At 41.5% G+C, this 17,632-nt stretch overlaps 2 protein-coding genes across 3 annotated transcripts in view; both read right to left on the bottom strand.

The window, feature by feature from the left end:
* Positions 1–416, bottom strand: part of KDM8 (lysine demethylase 8) — a 5,200-nt gene extending 4,784 nt beyond the window's left edge. Inside the window, exon 1 of the mRNA XM_010719790.2 lies at positions 280–416. Within this exon, the coding sequence (XP_010718092.2) occupies positions 280–416 (137 nt within the window). The remainder of the gene's footprint in view (positions 1–279) is intronic.
* Positions 417–4,581: 4,165 nt separating this feature from the next.
* On the bottom strand, positions 4,582–16,110 carry LOC104913392 (interleukin-9 receptor-like). 2 transcript variants are annotated; one of them, XM_010719494.2, is made up of 9 exons: positions 16,035–16,110; positions 10,517–10,607; positions 10,033–10,141; positions 9,212–9,405; positions 8,385–8,521; positions 7,905–8,079; positions 7,621–7,735; positions 6,577–6,661; positions 4,582–5,567 (listed from the first exon to the last, which is right to left on the bottom strand). In XM_010719494.2, exons 2-9 carry the CDS (start codon positions 10,593–10,595, stop codon positions 5,016–5,018), a joined length of 1,446 nt encoding a protein of 481 aa, XP_010717796.1. In that variant the 5' UTR covers positions 10,596–10,607; positions 16,035–16,110; the 3' UTR covers positions 4,582–5,015. The 2 variants fall into 2 exon arrangements, with proteins under 2 accessions (XP_010717796.1, XP_019476321.1); XM_019620776.2 differs by lacking the exon at positions 16,035–16,110 and adding an exon at positions 13,656–13,833.
* Between the last annotated feature and the right edge of the window lie 1,522 nt (positions 16,111–17,632).

Here is a 17,632-nt window from a genome sequence, read left to right as displayed (position 1 = left end):
GCCCGGCCCGAGCCAATGGGGCTCTCGCATCCTCCGTCCGTGACGTCACCCACAACAATGCCCCCCCCGCTGTGGGCGGGACTTCCGTCCAACCCGCAAATTTCACCGGTCTCGCTACCTGCCACTCATGCTCAAGCCCGCACGGAGCGCCTCCCATCAGCCTCAGCGCACGTTCAGTGCGAGCATGCGCGGCTGTTGCGGGGATGCTGCCGGCTTCGCTTCCTGTTGGGGTGAGGGCGGTGGGGCGCGCGGCCTTTCCAACTTCCGCCTTGCGCTCACATCCGGGTTTTCTTCCTGACGTAAAGGCGCCGTGGGAGCGGCGTGGTGACGTCCGGAGGCCGGGTGGTTCCTACGCCACGCCGTGGCGTCACGGCGCGCGGTGCCGCCTGCTGTCTCGGTAGCGCTTGGTGCCTCATCCCCTGAACTTCCGCTGAGGCTGTCAATCCTTGTGCCAGCCACGGACCCGAACGTGTAACAGATGCAATTTCCCCGTAGGCATTCTTAAAAATCTGTCTTTTCAATAATAATAATAATAATAATAAAAGGCCTGTGTCTGGCGCTCCTTATGTCTGAATACACTGAATCCGACATAAAGTTTTTGTTAGAAGGCTTTCATTTGAGATCTCAGAACTAAATAATTTTTATCCCACATCATAAATGCACTCAAAAAGTACTCATCAACATCTTTAACTATTGTACAGTATAAGTAATGAGCAGTTATTCTTTCAGGTAAGTTTGTAGGAAACACGTCCCCAGATTTGCTTCCCAGCCTGTGTTCTCAAGCACTCAAAAGTGTATTTGCTCACAGGAGTTGGCTGGATCCAGCCCAAAGCCCTGACTCACATCACCAGTGCTGAGGGTATATGGGGTTATTGTTCAGGTATGCTTACAAGGTGGTATGACGCCTTGTATGAACAATTTTAATTCATCAGGAGATTATGAATTTTAAGGAAATGCTCGAAAGAGTAATGCAGGGAAGGGCCACATTGTTTAGCGAGCTGCATCAGAATCTTCAATGTTAATGTATAATTAACTTCAAATAAGGCTGGGGTGGTTGGGCAAGGCAGCAATCCTGCAGCGTCCTAGTGGGAAACTACTTCAGAAAGTATTTTGCAATATTAACGAATCCCAAAAGTCTGGTACACCTCTCCTACAAAGCAAGGCTGAAGGAGCTGGGGGTGTTCAGCCTGGAGAAGAGAAGGCTCCGAAGAGATCTCGTTGTGGCCTCTCAGTACCTAAAGGGAATTAATAACGAGAGGAGATAATGACTTTTTACAGGGGCAGACAGTGATAGGGCAAGGGAAATGGTTTTAAACTGAAAGAAGGCTGATTTAGATTAGATTTTAGGAGTACATTTTGTGCTCAAAGGGTGATTAGGCACTGGAACTTCTGCCCAGAGAAACTGGATGCCCCATCCCTGGAGGCGCTCAAGGCCATGGAGGGGCCTGGGCTGCCTGAGCTGGTGGGTGACAACCAAAACAGCCGGGGTTGGAACTAGATGATCTGTAAGATCTCTTCCAACCCCATACATTCTATGACTCACTGTTACTATAATTCTTTTATTTTCATGATACCATTGTATTTACTAAATAACTAAATAAATACAATAATGTCTAGCCTTCCTTGATGTGAAGATCTTATGCTTTTGCCTAATTAAGTTACAAATATCTTCCTACTCTGGAAGACTATATGACCTCAAAAGCGCCACTCAGGAAACATCTTTGTAATTTTACAGCATCGTATACAAGTACAGATATATTCCTCAGCAGTGCTGGCTGCTCACCTTCACCTGCAACACGACCTCTAAATTAAGATGGAGCTTAGGAAAGGCCTACTCCAGTTTTAGCAACCTAATCATGTGGAAGATGTGCCCAGCTCATGGCAGAGGAGGTTGGAAATAATCTTTAAAAGTCCCTCTCAACCAAACTATTTTATGATTCTAAATTTAGGGATCACTTAGTAGATTAGGGTAGACCAGGAAAAAACATTTTAGAAATGAGTGTAAAATCTTATTGGACACCTTGGAAGTCTGTGAAAACAGGACTCTTCCAGCAGAGGGCAATGGCAGATTGGAGAGGGTGCTGCTAAAAAAGCATTGGTCAAGAGCAAAGGGAGCAGCAAGAGGCAGGGCTGGCCCAGGATGAAGTGGTGCAAGCCAGCAAACCCCAGTACAGGCAGCCCCTCACATAATGTCTGCAGTTTCATGTTACAACTTGATCCCTGGTTTGCAAGTTGTTAAAAACAAAAAAGCAGCCTTCCCTCCACTCCTGCTTCATACATACACGTTCTAGCATAACAAGAAGACCTCCTCTTTTCCAGTTACCATCACCAGTACATAATATATGCCCCATCAAATATTACAGTTCTCACTTTAAAACCAATCGTTTAGATCTCCATGCTAGATTAATTATTTTCTCTTCAGAATTGCAGTAGTGCCTTTACCAGGATCAGATATATAGATCAGATTAAATCACTTAAATTGCTACTAAAATGACTATTTTTAATTCTTGGTGATTTTATTAGTTAGAAGAATGTATGCATGAGTGAAAATGTGGGTGGCTCTGTGAAGGAGCATACTTTCTGCTGAAGGGTGCTTGGTAATTGAGGGGCTATGGTGGTCTGGAAAGATCTGTGATGCTTAAGATTTCTGTAGCACAAGATTTGTGACTCACAGGAGGACAGCAATACAGGGAAGATGAAATGACAGAGCTGCGGATCTTGACTTGACAGTGCTTTGGGTAAACTGTAAGATTGTGGTGTAGTGAGTGTAACCAACATTCTCTGTCCTCCTCCTTTACACATTGATCAGATTTAAAAAAAGTAGACGAAAAAGAGCAAACTGTTTCTCTTGTCTCTGGAATTACTTTCATCCCATCTGCTTACTTAACCAGGAAAAGATTTATGGCTTTATTTGGCCATTGACTCGTGGCTGCCATAGGAGAAAAAGATTGCTTCCACAGCTCTTTCCAGTAAGAGTTTGGAGATAAATGATCCTATGCTCTGCAGCTTCAACTTTTGTGTGTGTGTGTTTCAGCCTATCAGACTCCAGTATTTGAGAGTTTCATTGTCCTCTAATGTATCAGAAACCATACTGTGAAGAGAATTCATCCCGAGTACACGACAGGTCACATCTTAATGCTTGCGATTCGTTGGCTGCTCTTTTAGATACCTATGCTATTGAGAAATGTACAATCTGATCTCTCATCTCTCTTTCCTGAAATGAGTACGCAGATAACTACATAGGAAAACGTCTGATGGAGATACAGTTTCTGACACTCATCACTGTGAACGCAATGAACCAGAGGTGACACTGCGAATCAGAGATATATTGGGTGGACAGCCAGCAGAACTATACTCATGGCCACATGTTAGGCACCATAGGATAGCTCATCATGCAAGTCCCCCTGGGCTTTAGTAGCTGTAAAACATGTCTTTACTCAGGATCCTTCTTATCTCTTTTTCTTTTGGTGGTGGTAGCAGCAGCACTGGCTCTGGTTTGGTCTGTAAAATAAGGATGGCATTTAGTTCTTCCCTTTTTCTATGATGTTTTCAAGTCAACTTTTACTAATGATTTGTATAATCCGTATTTTCATAACTGTAGAGTTGTTTTTATTTTTGGGCTTAAAGCTATTTCCAAATCTCTCAAATACCAACTTCTGAAAAACCGTTTTTGAATTAATTTCTTTATTTATTTCTGAATAATCACAGTGTTAGATCTTTTACTTTATTCAACTTAGCAGGTAAGGAAAAAAAAAACAAAAAAAAACTTCTACAAACTAAAACACATCCTTTGTCATAAAATATTTTCAGTTCCTTAGTAGCTTACAAACATTACCCAAATACCTTCTGACATTGTTTCCTCTGCTAAAACTCAACACTAAGGAAAGAAAGGGGAAAAGACTGGTGGCTTTGTCCTGGTGCGGGTGATAGACATAGCATGCACTCAGCAGTCTCAGGAAATGAAAGGCTTGACCAGAGCCCATGTTACATCTCCTTACTAAATGAAAATTCTCTGTCTTCCACTGGCATGGTGTATATACACTTTCCTGGAAAAATTGGACTTGGAGCAGTTCAGAAATTCTGGGAGAAACTGTGAAAAAACACAGCTTAACCTGTGTTTACCTAACCTAATAACCCTAATACAAGACTCAAACATGATCAAAAAATAATAAAGTGAAAAAAGTGAAGAGACAGCAAATTGGGTTTTTATATACTATTTCTCTAGAAATAAAATGTGGATATTAATTCATTAACTAAAAATTAGACTCAGCTGTTCCAAAGACATAAGTGCAGAACAGATTTTTTTTTTTTAAATCTAGCTACAACAAGCAACTTTTTTTTCCTCTCTACACTTTTCCTTTTGTTGTTGTTGCAGTTTGTTTGTTTGTTTTGTTTTTAAGTAGCTGCATCAAAGCAGAAGCTGCCAAAATTGTTAAGTGTTTCATATGATGATGCAATATCATTTCAGCCCTTTAACCATGAGCCTGTCATCATCTCCATACTCAGTTCCTGTAGTCTTCCTGTCCTTGCCTGATGGACAAAGGCAGCATCTTTCTTGGCTTTTCATTTTTGTCATTTCTCACCACATTCAATCTCTCTATTTGCTTTTGCTTCACTATCTTAAGTTTTAGATTCTCCCCATAGCCTGACCTACTGCTCCTTATGTTTGTATCTGAATATAATTCTTCACATTACACTTTTGCTAGTAATAACAGTTCAGAATACCTTCTTAAAGCAAACAAGACTTCATGAAACTGGTTCAATTTCTGTGCAGACACGTTCATATGCAAGGGCTGTGTAGATATGAGAGATTTAAAATGCATCTGATTTGACAATATTAGGAAGCATTCTTCTCATTCTGAAGATCTGAAATTTGGAAATACTGATTCAAGCCAGACCGAGACCTTGGTCTAAAAAGGGATCTAATTACGTGATTGTAATTGTCTGCACAGTCACCATTTAAGCCATTTGAGAAGACACTACTGGGAAATGAGAGGGCAACACAGATATCTTCCTCAGGGAAGGTCATTCTGATCATTCTCACATTTGACCAGACCATTTCCATCAGAGAGCTTCAATAGTTCAGCAGGAATCAAACCTTCAGTGGTATCACTATCACACAAGGTGCAATAGTCACTACTGCTGAATGACACACTTGCCATCTCCAAAGATTCCTGAAGCATAAGGCAGTCGCTCTTTCCAGGCTGTAAGTGGGAGGGATAACTCCTTCCCATGCTAGAGCTCTCAAGGTTGGCTTTAATTTTTTCAGAGATTTTCAGGCCAATTGTATCATTAGCATGGTTTTGGTTTACCAGCACTGCTGGCCTGACTTCTATCTCTTCTCCTCTTACACATCTGCTGGGGACAAGCTGCTGGCTTGGACCAGAGGCAAAGGCAATTATCTCTTCTTCAGCAGCCAAATTTGTGCTTTCCATAGGTTTCAAGGAAATCTGGGAAATCAGTTCTTGGATGTTTAGCTCAGAAACTTCATCTGCAGCCACTTTGTTTGAGTTGCTTGCCTCTTCTCTTTTGAGTTGGCTACAAGCCTCATTGGGTCCAACCCAGTCCTAGTGAAAGGATCAGTAAGTTCAGGACAATTTGCTCAGAGGTGGAATTTTCAAACTAACTGTTCCGTCTATATGTCTTTGGCACAATAATCCAGAGGTTTAGTGCAGATCTAATAGGTGAAATGAAGTTATGGAGTAGTGATAGCATTCAATTTTTCCAAGGGAAGATTTCATAATAAATTTTCAAGATCTCACCTGCATAACATGCTACATGCTTCTTCTATTCCCTTGGCTTTGCAAAGACATCAGGCACCTTTCATATTCAGTATGTGTATCAGAAGATGGAAGATGGGAGAAGGTAAATGCACTACTGATGCTTTTTGACTTTTGCTGTTTTCATTAAACAGATCTGCCGTTTTTTGTTTTTGTTTTTTTCCTTTTCTTTTTTCCTCTCAAATTTAGTGCTAGTTTTCAGAAGGACTCTCAATATGGAGGGAACATCAGAGGTCAACAGGAAGACCGTTCAAACATACCTTAGAAATCAGAAAGGTGGGGAGGGAACCTATCGGAAGAAGGCAGCAATGTTAATTTTCTACAAGGGAGAAGCTGCCTGGTTGGGAAAGACTGCAGCTTCCTCAATCTCTCTGTTTCAAACTAACAGAGAAAATACTTGGTTCCCTGTGAGAGGGAAATTTGATTTATTAAACCAGAGCAACCTTTGAATATTGTACTTGGATACCAGTGTTATCTGGCTCAACAAGGGGGAGGCTGAAAGCATCAGATATTGGTAATATGTGGAAAGGTTCCGTGGATATGAAAAAAGGACAGATGGTAGATGGCTGAGGAATGAGTTACTAGAGAGATTTTATTTCTACAGAGGCAGAAGCTAGACAGCAGCTCTGGTGGTGTAGTTAGTACTTGGAGAAAGAAAACTAGGAAACAATGAACTCCCAGGAAGACCAAAGCCATGTGTTGGTAGCACTGCTGAGGAGGTAGAACGATTAGTCCCAGAAAAAAAATCAACCATCCCCTTAACTGAAGAACATAAGTAGTAAATTAAACATCTTACCTTAAAATTACCATTGTGCAAATTATAGAGTGGCTGAAAGAAAGCAGCTGGTGTGGGAATATTAAGGCAGGAGAGGACTTTTGCCCTGAGGTGAGAAAACAACACTTTAAAATCGAATTGTTCTGCATTGTCTTGATGGTATAGCACACTGATGAGATGAAAACCCAACACTACTGCTGGAAAGACTGCAGTAGAAGCTCATTTTATGTGTTTTCTGACATCCTGTGGGTATGCAATTGTTTGTCTCTTGCACATGCATTCGATTTTTCTAGTCCGGTCTTCTCAAAAGTTTCTGAGGAACGCTATATATTGCAAAATCAGTACTAGTTTATTACTCAATATATGCTACTGAGCTACTTATGCATTTGTTTAGCGCTGTTTGATCTAAACTACCTCTTCAAGCAGCATTTTAGCGTGCTAGTTTCACCAGATGTAGGAAAAGAAGTTCTACCATATGTCATTGTCCATTTATTAGTCTATCTCATAGAAATATTTTATCATATGGACAACATGTGTTCTGTTTCTGAGAACAACATGTATATGGAGCATAATAAGTATATGTCAAGGCAGAAAAGGCTTTTGTGTTACCACCATAAAAGAAAGAGGAGTATGGTTGAGCCAAAGTTTTACGTGCACTAATTTCTGTAGTTTGCCTGTATTGATATTTTACATGTTGACTACTAGTAGGTATGTCACTAACAGCTTAACCTCTGTACCACTTTAACCATCCTTTAGGGACTGCTGTACACTTGCATTTCTGATTTACATACATGAAGCAACTCAGAATATCCATGGGTTTAAATCTTTTTAAGTCCAAGAGACCAGCTTATATGCCAAGAAGGTGTTTTGGTCTCCTTAATTATTAAGGGTGATTAATTGTCATTAGCCAAGGATCACATCATGTCCTGAGAATGTCAAAAAAGCTTTCAAGCATGTTAGAATCTGATTGTGCAGCAAAAGTAGAAAACAAAACAGATGTAAATACACTTAATTTCTCCTTGGGCTAGAAGATCAAGGAGAACTTAATGAAGTATTGTTATGTACCTTGAGGAAAGCTTGCAGTTCCAAAATAAATAGAGTAGCGTGCCAAAACTCAGAGGAATGATCAAGAACTCGAATGTTCTGGTATCAAAGTGGTTTTCAGACAGTTCGGATGAACCTATGAAAAGAATATGCACCAAAAAAAAAAGCCTGGATTTTAAGATAGATCCCCAAATAAACAATCAATGCAAATGAACCTAAAGAAACAGGAATTAAGGCAAAAATAGCAACAACCCAGCAACAGCGACCCATGAAATTAAGGCAAAAAAAAACAACATTCTTTGTACCTTCTCTTTGAAATACTGTTGTCTGGCTCCAGTCGCTCCACTGACTGTGGTATGAATCCTCAATTTCAGAAATTTTGCAGCGAACTCGTGCAATGTAAGAGATGCCACTGCGAAATTCTGTGCCTTCAATTTCTATTTGTGGTAGTGAACTGGGTGGTGTCTTGTTCTGTGCAGTCTGCAAGTTATTACAAATGTTTCTATTAATGAGGCAAAGGGAGAATATTTTAATAACTACTTTTTCCCCAAACCATTTGTTCCTGGATGCAAGAGGAAGGCTTCCGTGATGAGAACTGATGTCTGAAATCAGGATTAAGATTTATTGATTTCCACTGTCTGTGTTTTATATAAAACCCTTTTATCTTTGTGTGGCAAACCAGAAAGGCTATTTTAAAGCAATCAGCTGCCAGAAGGCCCTGAGCTGAGTGGCAAGGCCATTGCACCAAGAAGAGCAATACTGTATCATGTTGCCCAACCAGTTACCTCCCATGACGTGCTGTACTCCTTGTACTGCAACTGGTACTGGAGAATTTCATCAAGGTAGGAAGGCACAGTCCACCATATCTGACACTTGTTGGCAGTAACGTTGCTCTGGATGTTCAAAGGTGGATCAAGTTTTACTGCAAATTGAGAGATAGTTTTCCTCAATATTTGGGACTGAAGCACCACAGAAGGAGATGCATGTTCCTAGTCTGATCAAAGTCTTGGAAGGCCAAGCTGCTTCTAGTGATATTAAGTGCAAAAATAGACTGAATTAGCTTTTGGAGTAGGTCAGAACAGGTAGGGAACTGGCATAAAAGGATGCTATCTCATCCCCTGGGGATACTCCTGCAAGCAAAGACCCACTCAAGATGTCACAGTCTCTTCCAGTGTGGCACTGGAGGCTCTGAGATTTCAAGCTCTATACCATCTGTCTGAAGTACTGTGCCATGGGATCTAGAATTAGATCCACAAATTAGATTCTTTGAGACTTCATTTCTTTGTGGCAAAACACCGAACAACTACCATGGAAACAGTCAAGTGGTACATTATCCATAGCACAAGAAAACAGGATGCAGCCTAGAAATACAATCAAATGTATTCAAGAGCAAACACTGTCTGAAGTCCAGAAAAAGTCAAAATGGAGAGACACTGGGACTGCATCCCTACTGCTAAAGCCCAGACAGTGTACTCTGCAGGGCTATACAGTCTGGCTTGTTCCCATTACTTTCACGTGCTTTGAGACACCCTTTTAATCAGGAAGTATATCAGATCCTTCCCAAAGGTTCCAGGCAGAGCCTCGGCCCACAACTGCTCTGGTTTGTACTTACTGTGCTGGCGGGGACTGTACTCCTGAAAGGTAATGTATGTGTGATTGCTTCCATAGAAGTTGCCTTGGAGAGAGACTCTGTAACCATCTGTTTCCAAGATCTGTCTTGCTAAGTGCATCGTGCAGTGGTACTGATCCCGCATGCTGTCTCTGGCAGTCAGCTGGCAGCTGGCATTTTGGCCCTTTGACCAGAGGCTAAAAAAAAAATGGAAAGGCTGAAGGTTTCTTTTAAGTCATGTGATTAAGTGCTTTACAGGTTTAAAATGCGGTATCATTAAGAGTTACACTATTTTTGACTTAATGTGGGGCATCAAATGTCAGAGCGGCTTACCCTCATGTAACAGTTTATTAATTACTGGTAGTCAAGACAACTTTATTACATAATCTAAAAAGGCTAATCTCAAATTAGCATATCACAATGCTTATTATCCTATATTATTATTTATCACATCACGAATTATTCACCAGATTTCTCATCTTAGATGTAGAATTACTTACATAATAAACCTGCTAATAACGCCCTGGATGTTTCCTAATGACAGAGTGTCAAGGCTACAATGAGGGCTCTCTGCACTGGGAGGCCCTTGCTAGCAGATAATACTGGACCAAAAGACTGCAGGAGACCACACAGCTGCATATGCAAGAGCTCTGCTGCACCTCTTGACACTGTGAAAGACTGAGAAGAGAGCAACTGGGTGACTGAACTGGCAATGTCCAAAGCAAGCAAAGCCCCCAGCCATGACCTATCTCTGCCTCTCTGTGCTGCCCTTCCTGTGCCAGGGCCAGGTGAGCCACAGGCAGCTCTCAGCTTACAGCTCTTACTTTGTGAAATGCAGATGGAAAGGTCCATCACCCACAGGCTCCTCTGGTGCCCACGTGCAGCTCACAGTAGTCACGTAGTTATTCAGGCAGCTCAGACTGCCAGGGAAATCTGCAGAAGAAGCAGACAGGAGCTGCATTCATGTTATCACCTAATGAGATCTAAAATGCACTACTTGCTAGCCCTTCCTTTAGTGATGCCTTCCTCACAATATACTCTTCCTCTCTGGTTCTGCATTCCTTGTGTGAGACAAGTGTAAGACCTAAGGGCAGAGACTCCGTGTAGTGGCTGTGCTTTCTGCTGCTCAGCTTGTCTGCTATGTGCGTGGCTTCTCAGCTCTGGCACTGCCAGCCAGCTGTACCGCTGCTTGGGAACCAGAAAAGGGCAATCACGAGATCTTATGTTCCATTCCTTAGAGTCTTCACATAAAAATGAGAGCACGTATACATACCTCCCACAGTGGACCTATTCAAAATCTCCCCTTACCTCTCCCTCGTCCTTCACCAAGGAGCAGCACAGCAGTAATGCACAGTTGAAGGCCCGTCTGCTGCACATTTCGCCCCATTCCAGACAGTATCTAAATCAGAACAATTGTTAGAAGAATTTTTTTTCAGTAGTTGTACCAGCAGCTTCAGCTCCACGTCCTGCCAGGCCAAACACAAGCTGGCAGATGCATTCATTTTTCCCTGTGTGCTGTTTCTGATGGAAACTAAAAACAGATGCTTAAAGAAATGTGTAGTGATAGAATCATAGAATCATTAAGGCTGGAAAAGACCTCTAAGATCGTCTAGTCCAACCATCCACCTGCCGCCAGTATTACCCACTACAGCACTACATCTGCCCTTTCCTTAAACATCTGCAGGCTTGGTGGCTCCACTTCCCTGGGCAGCCTGTGACAGCACCTGACTGCTCTTTCTGACCAGTGACAGCATTGAAACTCTTCTCTGAGAACCTTCTCAGTCTCCAGATACTGTAGCTCATGGGTCTCCTGGAGCAGGCATAATTTCTGCATCTTCAAGTGTCTTTTTTTCCTCTCATGAGCAGTATTTACCTGCTGAAAGCATCTACACCATAACCACTATCTGCCCTTAATGGCAGATCTTTCTTCACTTGAGGGACTCGTTGATTTTCTGCCATTTCCTGATGGAAACCTCCCCTTTTCTTCACTAAAGGAAAGTTTCCTTGGGCTGCTGGTGTCACAAGAGTTCTGGGGGAGTCTTCCTTCAAACCATTTGAAGTTGCCTTGAGCCAGTGTGAAATGGTTTGAGGTCAGTACAAAAGCTGGAATAGAAAAGGGTGTTCTAGCACAAACATTTTTTTTTTTAATAAATTATTCCATTTCATATCTGAAAGAAACCAAGACCTATCATAATTTTCTCTCTTACATGTTCAAACACATGCATACAGAAAAAGCCACCATTCCAGGCAGATAACCAAGCTGCCCACCTGCAGCAAGAGAATCTTGGCATCTGTATTTCCTTGCAATAAGTATTTCTTTGCTACAAAAGAAAACTCCAGAAGACAGAAATTGGAAGAACTGCCAATATGTTCCTGCCAAACACTCATCTGGGATGTAGAAAACTTAGGACCTGGTCATTGCCCCCATTTGGAAGGGGACTGTATTATTACAGGAGAATTTGAGATTTTTCTTCTGCAATATTGAACAGACTCTCCACAAGGCTATATGGGACTCTGTCTTTCTTTTTAAATAGAAATTCCATTCTGTGATTTCTTTCCTAATGACCTTTCCATTTGAAGATATTCCAGCAAACAAAAGTTTAATATGAAGAATCCTGACCCGATGTACTCATGGCACATTTGGGAGATGCTTCCAACTTACAATGTTTGCCACTACCTTCATGCCGCAAGAAAGGTCAGCACCTCTGCAGACAGCATGCTGCTCTAAGGAGCCCATGATTCAGCCTGGAGCCCAGAAAACACAGAGTCAGAGCATAAACCAAGTCCATTTCTGAGCTTACCCTAAAGCAGTTATTTGAAAATTTCAAAAATAAGAGGAGAATGTTGTTTGCGTGGCTTCCCCAGTGCAGGTACAGAACTGAGCTCTGGGGTAAGAGGAGGCTGTGAGAATGTCCTGCCTTGAAAGGGCATGGTTGACTTATTGCGGGGGAGGAGGAGGGAATGCCACCTCTATGAACTTTCAGAAGCAGCTGGAGGAAAGAGAGAGATACACAACAGGATAGAGGAAACTCTGAGCATAGCGCTGGCAAAAAGCCAAGTGAGCTTAAGCAGGCTATGGAATGAGTGTGGTTTCTAATCAGCAAGAGCTCTGGAGTTGTCATGAACAGGAGAGAGAAAATGTCTATACTTAGGAAAGACTGTGATGTTTCAATCAGCAGGATAGTTTTATTGAAGGTATTATATGATAACTGATCTGATAGCTACAGAAGCAGGAGCTGGACTCTATGATCAAAAGCATCCTTCCACTCCCAGATGTCACACAACTAAGCAGCACTCCTATATCAAACTCCTTCCTATGATTAGATTTGCTTACAGCATAGCTTTTCTGAATTAAGTAGGAAAATAATTAGAATGTCTCAGAAATTGATCAAAGGAAAAAAAATCTTTTTGGCTTCCAATTCACCATGTCTTCATTTATGAGTTTTTGTAGACATCCTGTTTTGCTACAGACCTTCTTCAAAGTGGGCGTTGCATAGAGGAAGCGCCACTGCTAGCTGAGTTAACTGGGGGAGGTGGGAGGCACGACATCTCTCCTGCTTATCATTCTGATCAGAGTTGCATATGATCCCTGTGATAAGTACAGTAAGGCTGAGTAAATCTGAAATAGTCAGAGATGTGTAAGCACATGCACAAATAGAATTATACATATTCTTATAAATACTTGCCCAGGCACACAAAGAACATCAAAATAACTACTTCCAGGTAAATGTAGCTAATTTGTTAATACTTCCCCTCCCTCTCAACCTCTCAAAAATTCTCTTTCTTCACTTCTTTAACGTCTAAAGCACTCCAGACATCTACTATCTCTCTTTCTCACCTGGAAACAAATACGGTGTTGTTTAAATGCTGATCTCTGTATTACAAGTCACACGAATGTTTGTTGTAGTGAGATAATGGAATTCTAAATTCTGAAAAGTTCAGAAGAAAATGATTTTGGGCAAGAGCAGATAACCAGCTGAGCCACAGCCTGCAGTACACTGACACAATTACAAGAACCAGCAGAGATCTTGGATGTGTATCAATTAAAAGAAGTGCTATTGCAACGGCTTTTAGCAATTGTTATGCCATTATTAGTTCTTCCCTTGAGATCCACGCTTCGAATAAGATGTTACTGAAGAGATTAAAATAGTTCTGATAGGAGCTATGAGAATGATTTAATCTTTGATATCTTTCATCTGAGATAAACAACTGAGAGATCAAGTCATCTCTTAGACTTAACCAAAGGAAAGGCTAAGAAGCAATTTTACGCCAGCTAGAATTATCAGTACAGGAAGACTACTTCAGATAGGAGAAAAGTTGCTTTTTAAAATCTGCTAAAGATGGAGAGAGTCCAGTAGTTATGAGCTGAAGATAGATAAGGTATCTTCATTTCTAAAGGGCAGAAGGTGAACAGAGGAGAACCACATTTCTTACCAAAACCTCTTACCTAAGCATACGCTCTAACACTTGCAGCTTATGGAACTTGGGTAGGTATCTAGAAAATGAAATAAATTCCTTTGCTCAGATGGAAGTCACAAGATTGATACAGGACTTTTTAATTACAGCTCTCTGTCCTAAAGTTGTCACAGTGAACTTTCCTCTGAACACCTGCAATCCTCCACCTTGCAGAGGTAAACCTGCTGTCTATCTAATCAGCTGGTTCATAAACAGGTGATATCACTTCCCAGTAATTGCCAAGCACTTCCCTCTTCTGCAGAAAGGCAATAATGGTACAAATATTAGCATTTGGGGGAACTACTAACTGCAGAGATATCATGAGGCTGAGCTCTGTCTGCTGAACACTGCAATGGATTTGTCTTGCAAGAAGCAACTGTATGTTTTCCTACAATCCTAGATATACTCCAGTGCCTTTTCTCATTGTTCAAATCTGCTTTGCTTTCAACCTGCTTCAAATTACTCAGCTGTGGAAAATGAATTGCCACATCATCCAAAGGCCATTGACAGCCAAGCCTGCCTACAGACAAACTGTTCTGCTAAGGTCCAGAAGAAAATGCCTGCTTCAGTAATGTTTTCTTCTTCTGTTGATAAGAATGAAGATTTTTATAGGCTAAATAGCAAAGTGGATGCATATGGCTAGTTCAAACCTCAGTTCTCCTTAACAGCAGACAGCCACAGAGGGGGCAAAAATGAGAGAAGCGCAAAAGCCCTTTTCAAGTGATTCTCAATGGCCTAGTGGGCATTTGTAATTCCTACCAGCGACCATCATCTCAGAACACTGCCAGTTCTTTCCACAGCAGCAGGAGAACAAGAACCTAATAATCAAGTCAGGAAGCAAGCAGAAGATAACAAGGTGTCAATGCTGGTGACCTTGGGTTCCCAATGGTCTCAGCTGGTTGCAATAGTATTCCCATCCTTTCTTCTTGGACAGAGTTCTCTTAGCCTACTGCCTGCTCAAGAAAATAAGGCTTTGTAGCTGTGCCTTTTCCATACCTTCTTGTAGTTCTATTTCCCAAAAGCCATTTCAAACAGAATTTTTACAAAACACAGATTTCCCAAATGCTCAGCTGTTGTTGCCAAATCTGTTCACATTAACAGAAATCCATATTCAAAGTTTAGTCTCACTCTCACGTTTGAGGTCCAGTACAACACAAAATAAAAAGCTAGTTTTGCTTCTTAGAATGTATAGGGTAAAATAAATGTACTGATGTACAAGGGAATTAATACAAGATGGTGACAGCACAGTCTCAGCATATGGGCAGCCTAGATGTTCTCTGGTTTGAAGCGACTCAGCAGAGCTGTCAGGAGAGACTAAAAAAATGAAGCTGAGGTAGCTCAGAAGAGAATTATAGGCACCATGCATTGCATGGCAATAGCATGGCAGAAACTAATTTGATGAACTAATTGGAGCTGGAGGCTAATATCATGGAGTTGACTTTTTGATATGGAAATGAGAGTTTACAAGAGGAAAAGGAAAAGGAGAATTTACAAGAGGAGTCAGGGACTGTGAAGATGTGGACAGAAAGGTTATTTTTGATGTGACAGAGACAGGGAGAAAAGTAATAGAGTAAAAGTGACAGAAAAATCCTGTAAGAAACCCTTTAAAAAAATGATGATACATTATCTACCCACAGAATAGCTAGATCTCTGAACGTGTCCAACAGAAACATGTAAAGTGCACGTTGCTCACTCACATGATCAGCCTGTGAGTGTGTGAACTGATAGAGAATAAGAAAGTAGAAGGATTTCCCTGTCCAATCTCAAATAACCAATCTTTTGCTGCCTTCATCTTTGGAGAGCCATTTTTCCATAACTTGGTGCACAGGAACAGCTATGAGCTGTTGGCTTTGACAGACTTGCACCCCACCAGCTGAGAGAAGTTTCTATATAGGAAGGCTACTGTAATAAAGTGATATTGATACACATGTGTGTGTGTATATTTTGTATATATACATACATGTATATACATACATATATGTGCATACATGAAAAGAATTTATTTTTGCCTGCATAGTCCCGAACACTGAGGGGGGCTATTCTGGCTGAATTCATTTACATTCATCTTTTTCAAAGAGGAGAGCCTATATATATATATATTTTTTTTTTAACCAAGATGATGCCTCTTTTCAGCACAATCTAAGTCTGAATCAATGTGATAGAGTGTGGTTTTGTGCTCAGCAGTCTAGCAGAACAAAAGCGCAAAGACCCTTCTGGTGGTTTGGTTGTTCCAGCCTCATAGTACAAGAAACAATATACAATTCCACATTAAGATGAATCAATTATTTTTTATGTCTTATATATCTTAGTAGATGTATCCTATCATTATCTACTGGCTTGCATAACATAGAAGTATGTTAAACCATCTTACCAGCTCAAAGGAAACTTCACTTTTCACTCTGCTTCTGTCCCTCGATAGTGCAGTGTGTGTGGTTTGATGATCAGGCAGTAGCAGCAGTGGTGTAATAAAGTAGAGCTTACTGTGACCGATTCTAAAGATATTCTCGAGAACCAATGAAAAGCTGCTCAGATTATCAGATTGAGTTGAAGTAGCTGCATCTGCAATTACTCATTAGTGATGGATAATCTGAGGAATTTCTGTTAAGAGGTTAACATTTAAAAGGCCAAATAATTTGCTGAATATGAAAGTATCTTCTTGGAACACTTCTATAAAAAGTACCTACAAGAGAGCTCTCTGTAGGTGACCTAAATCCAGTTCCTTGCCCCATGTGAATGTGAAGTAAGCCTGCATCCATTGGCCTCTGTGAAGCAGTGCTATCAGTACTGCCCAGCATCATAAGCACCCCTGAGCTGCCCTATCCTCTGCTTATTCCCCAGCCTTTCCCTGCACTGAACTCAGAGGGGTGATACTGGAGGCAGCAGAGACTAATGAGAGTTGCAGTGCTTCCCTGTCTGCATCCCTCAAAACACAGGGAACAGATATTTCTAATTCTCACTGAAACATTGCAGTGTTACAGTCAAGATCTACCAAGCTGATCATGTGCGTGGATCTGGTGCCAAAGGAGGGGAAGAGAGATGGATTGAATAACAGTCTCTCAGTGTGAGCTTCATAGACCAAGAGACGGGGCAATGTATAACTGGAGACACATATTTCCAAACTCGTAATGCAGTTAGGGTGATGGTGATTCTCCAAGTAGCTGATCTCAGGTCTTCCCCATCTAGTAGAACTTTTACCACCCTCATGGGTACCCATCCAAACATATTTTATACTTCTTATTGTTACAACAATCCTAAATATGAGCAGAAACAGAAAAAGCCTTAAAATGCAAGCAGCCTTTTGCAAGAGCAAATATCATCTGCTGTCTCAGAGCTGTCGGGACAGGCATAGATCGCCCGCTACAACAGACAACATTTTGTCTCCGATAGAGACACACTGTAACCCTGCATCTCCCAGCCTGTTGGTTTAGGACAGGTTAAGGATGCTCCAGCTGCACAGTTCTGACTGTTTGCCTTCAGAGCAGACAGAAAAGTCAGTATAGGAGTATGTATTGGAATAGATGGTCAGTGCAATAGTCTGGTACCATTTCTGTACCCCAGTCATTCCGTGGCTCAAGACCACTTTCCTCTGCTCATCCACAGTGAGAGGGCTCTGTTCATGTCCCCCAGGCTAAGCACACAAGCCAGCAATATCTTAACTGCACTTTCATGTCCCTGATCATTTTGAATACTGCCAAGGGTGGAATTAAACCTTTTACAGACATTTGAGAGTGGAGGAAGCCTCCCAGAAAATCAACAAAACATGGGCTTGCAACATAACCAATGTGGCCCAAAGAATCCTTGGGAAAAATGTCTTTTTCAAATTAAACACTGCTAGGTCAGGGACATTTGTAAAGTTTGCTGCTAGAAGCCTCACAAAAGCAAACAAAATCCACACCAACCCATCAATGCCTCAAATACTTCCACATCCACAGCGCTGTGCCAACAACTCTCTGGCCAACAGCTTATCTC

The sequence above is a fragment of the Meleagris gallopavo genome, chromosome 16 (assembly GCF_000146605.3).
Source record: "Meleagris gallopavo isolate NT-WF06-2002-E0010 breed Aviagen turkey brand Nicholas breeding stock chromosome 16, Turkey_5.1, whole genome shotgun sequence".
Lineage (NCBI taxonomy): Eukaryota > Metazoa > Chordata > Aves > Galliformes > Phasianidae > Meleagris > Meleagris gallopavo.
This window is presented reverse-complemented; position numbering and strand designations above follow the sequence as displayed.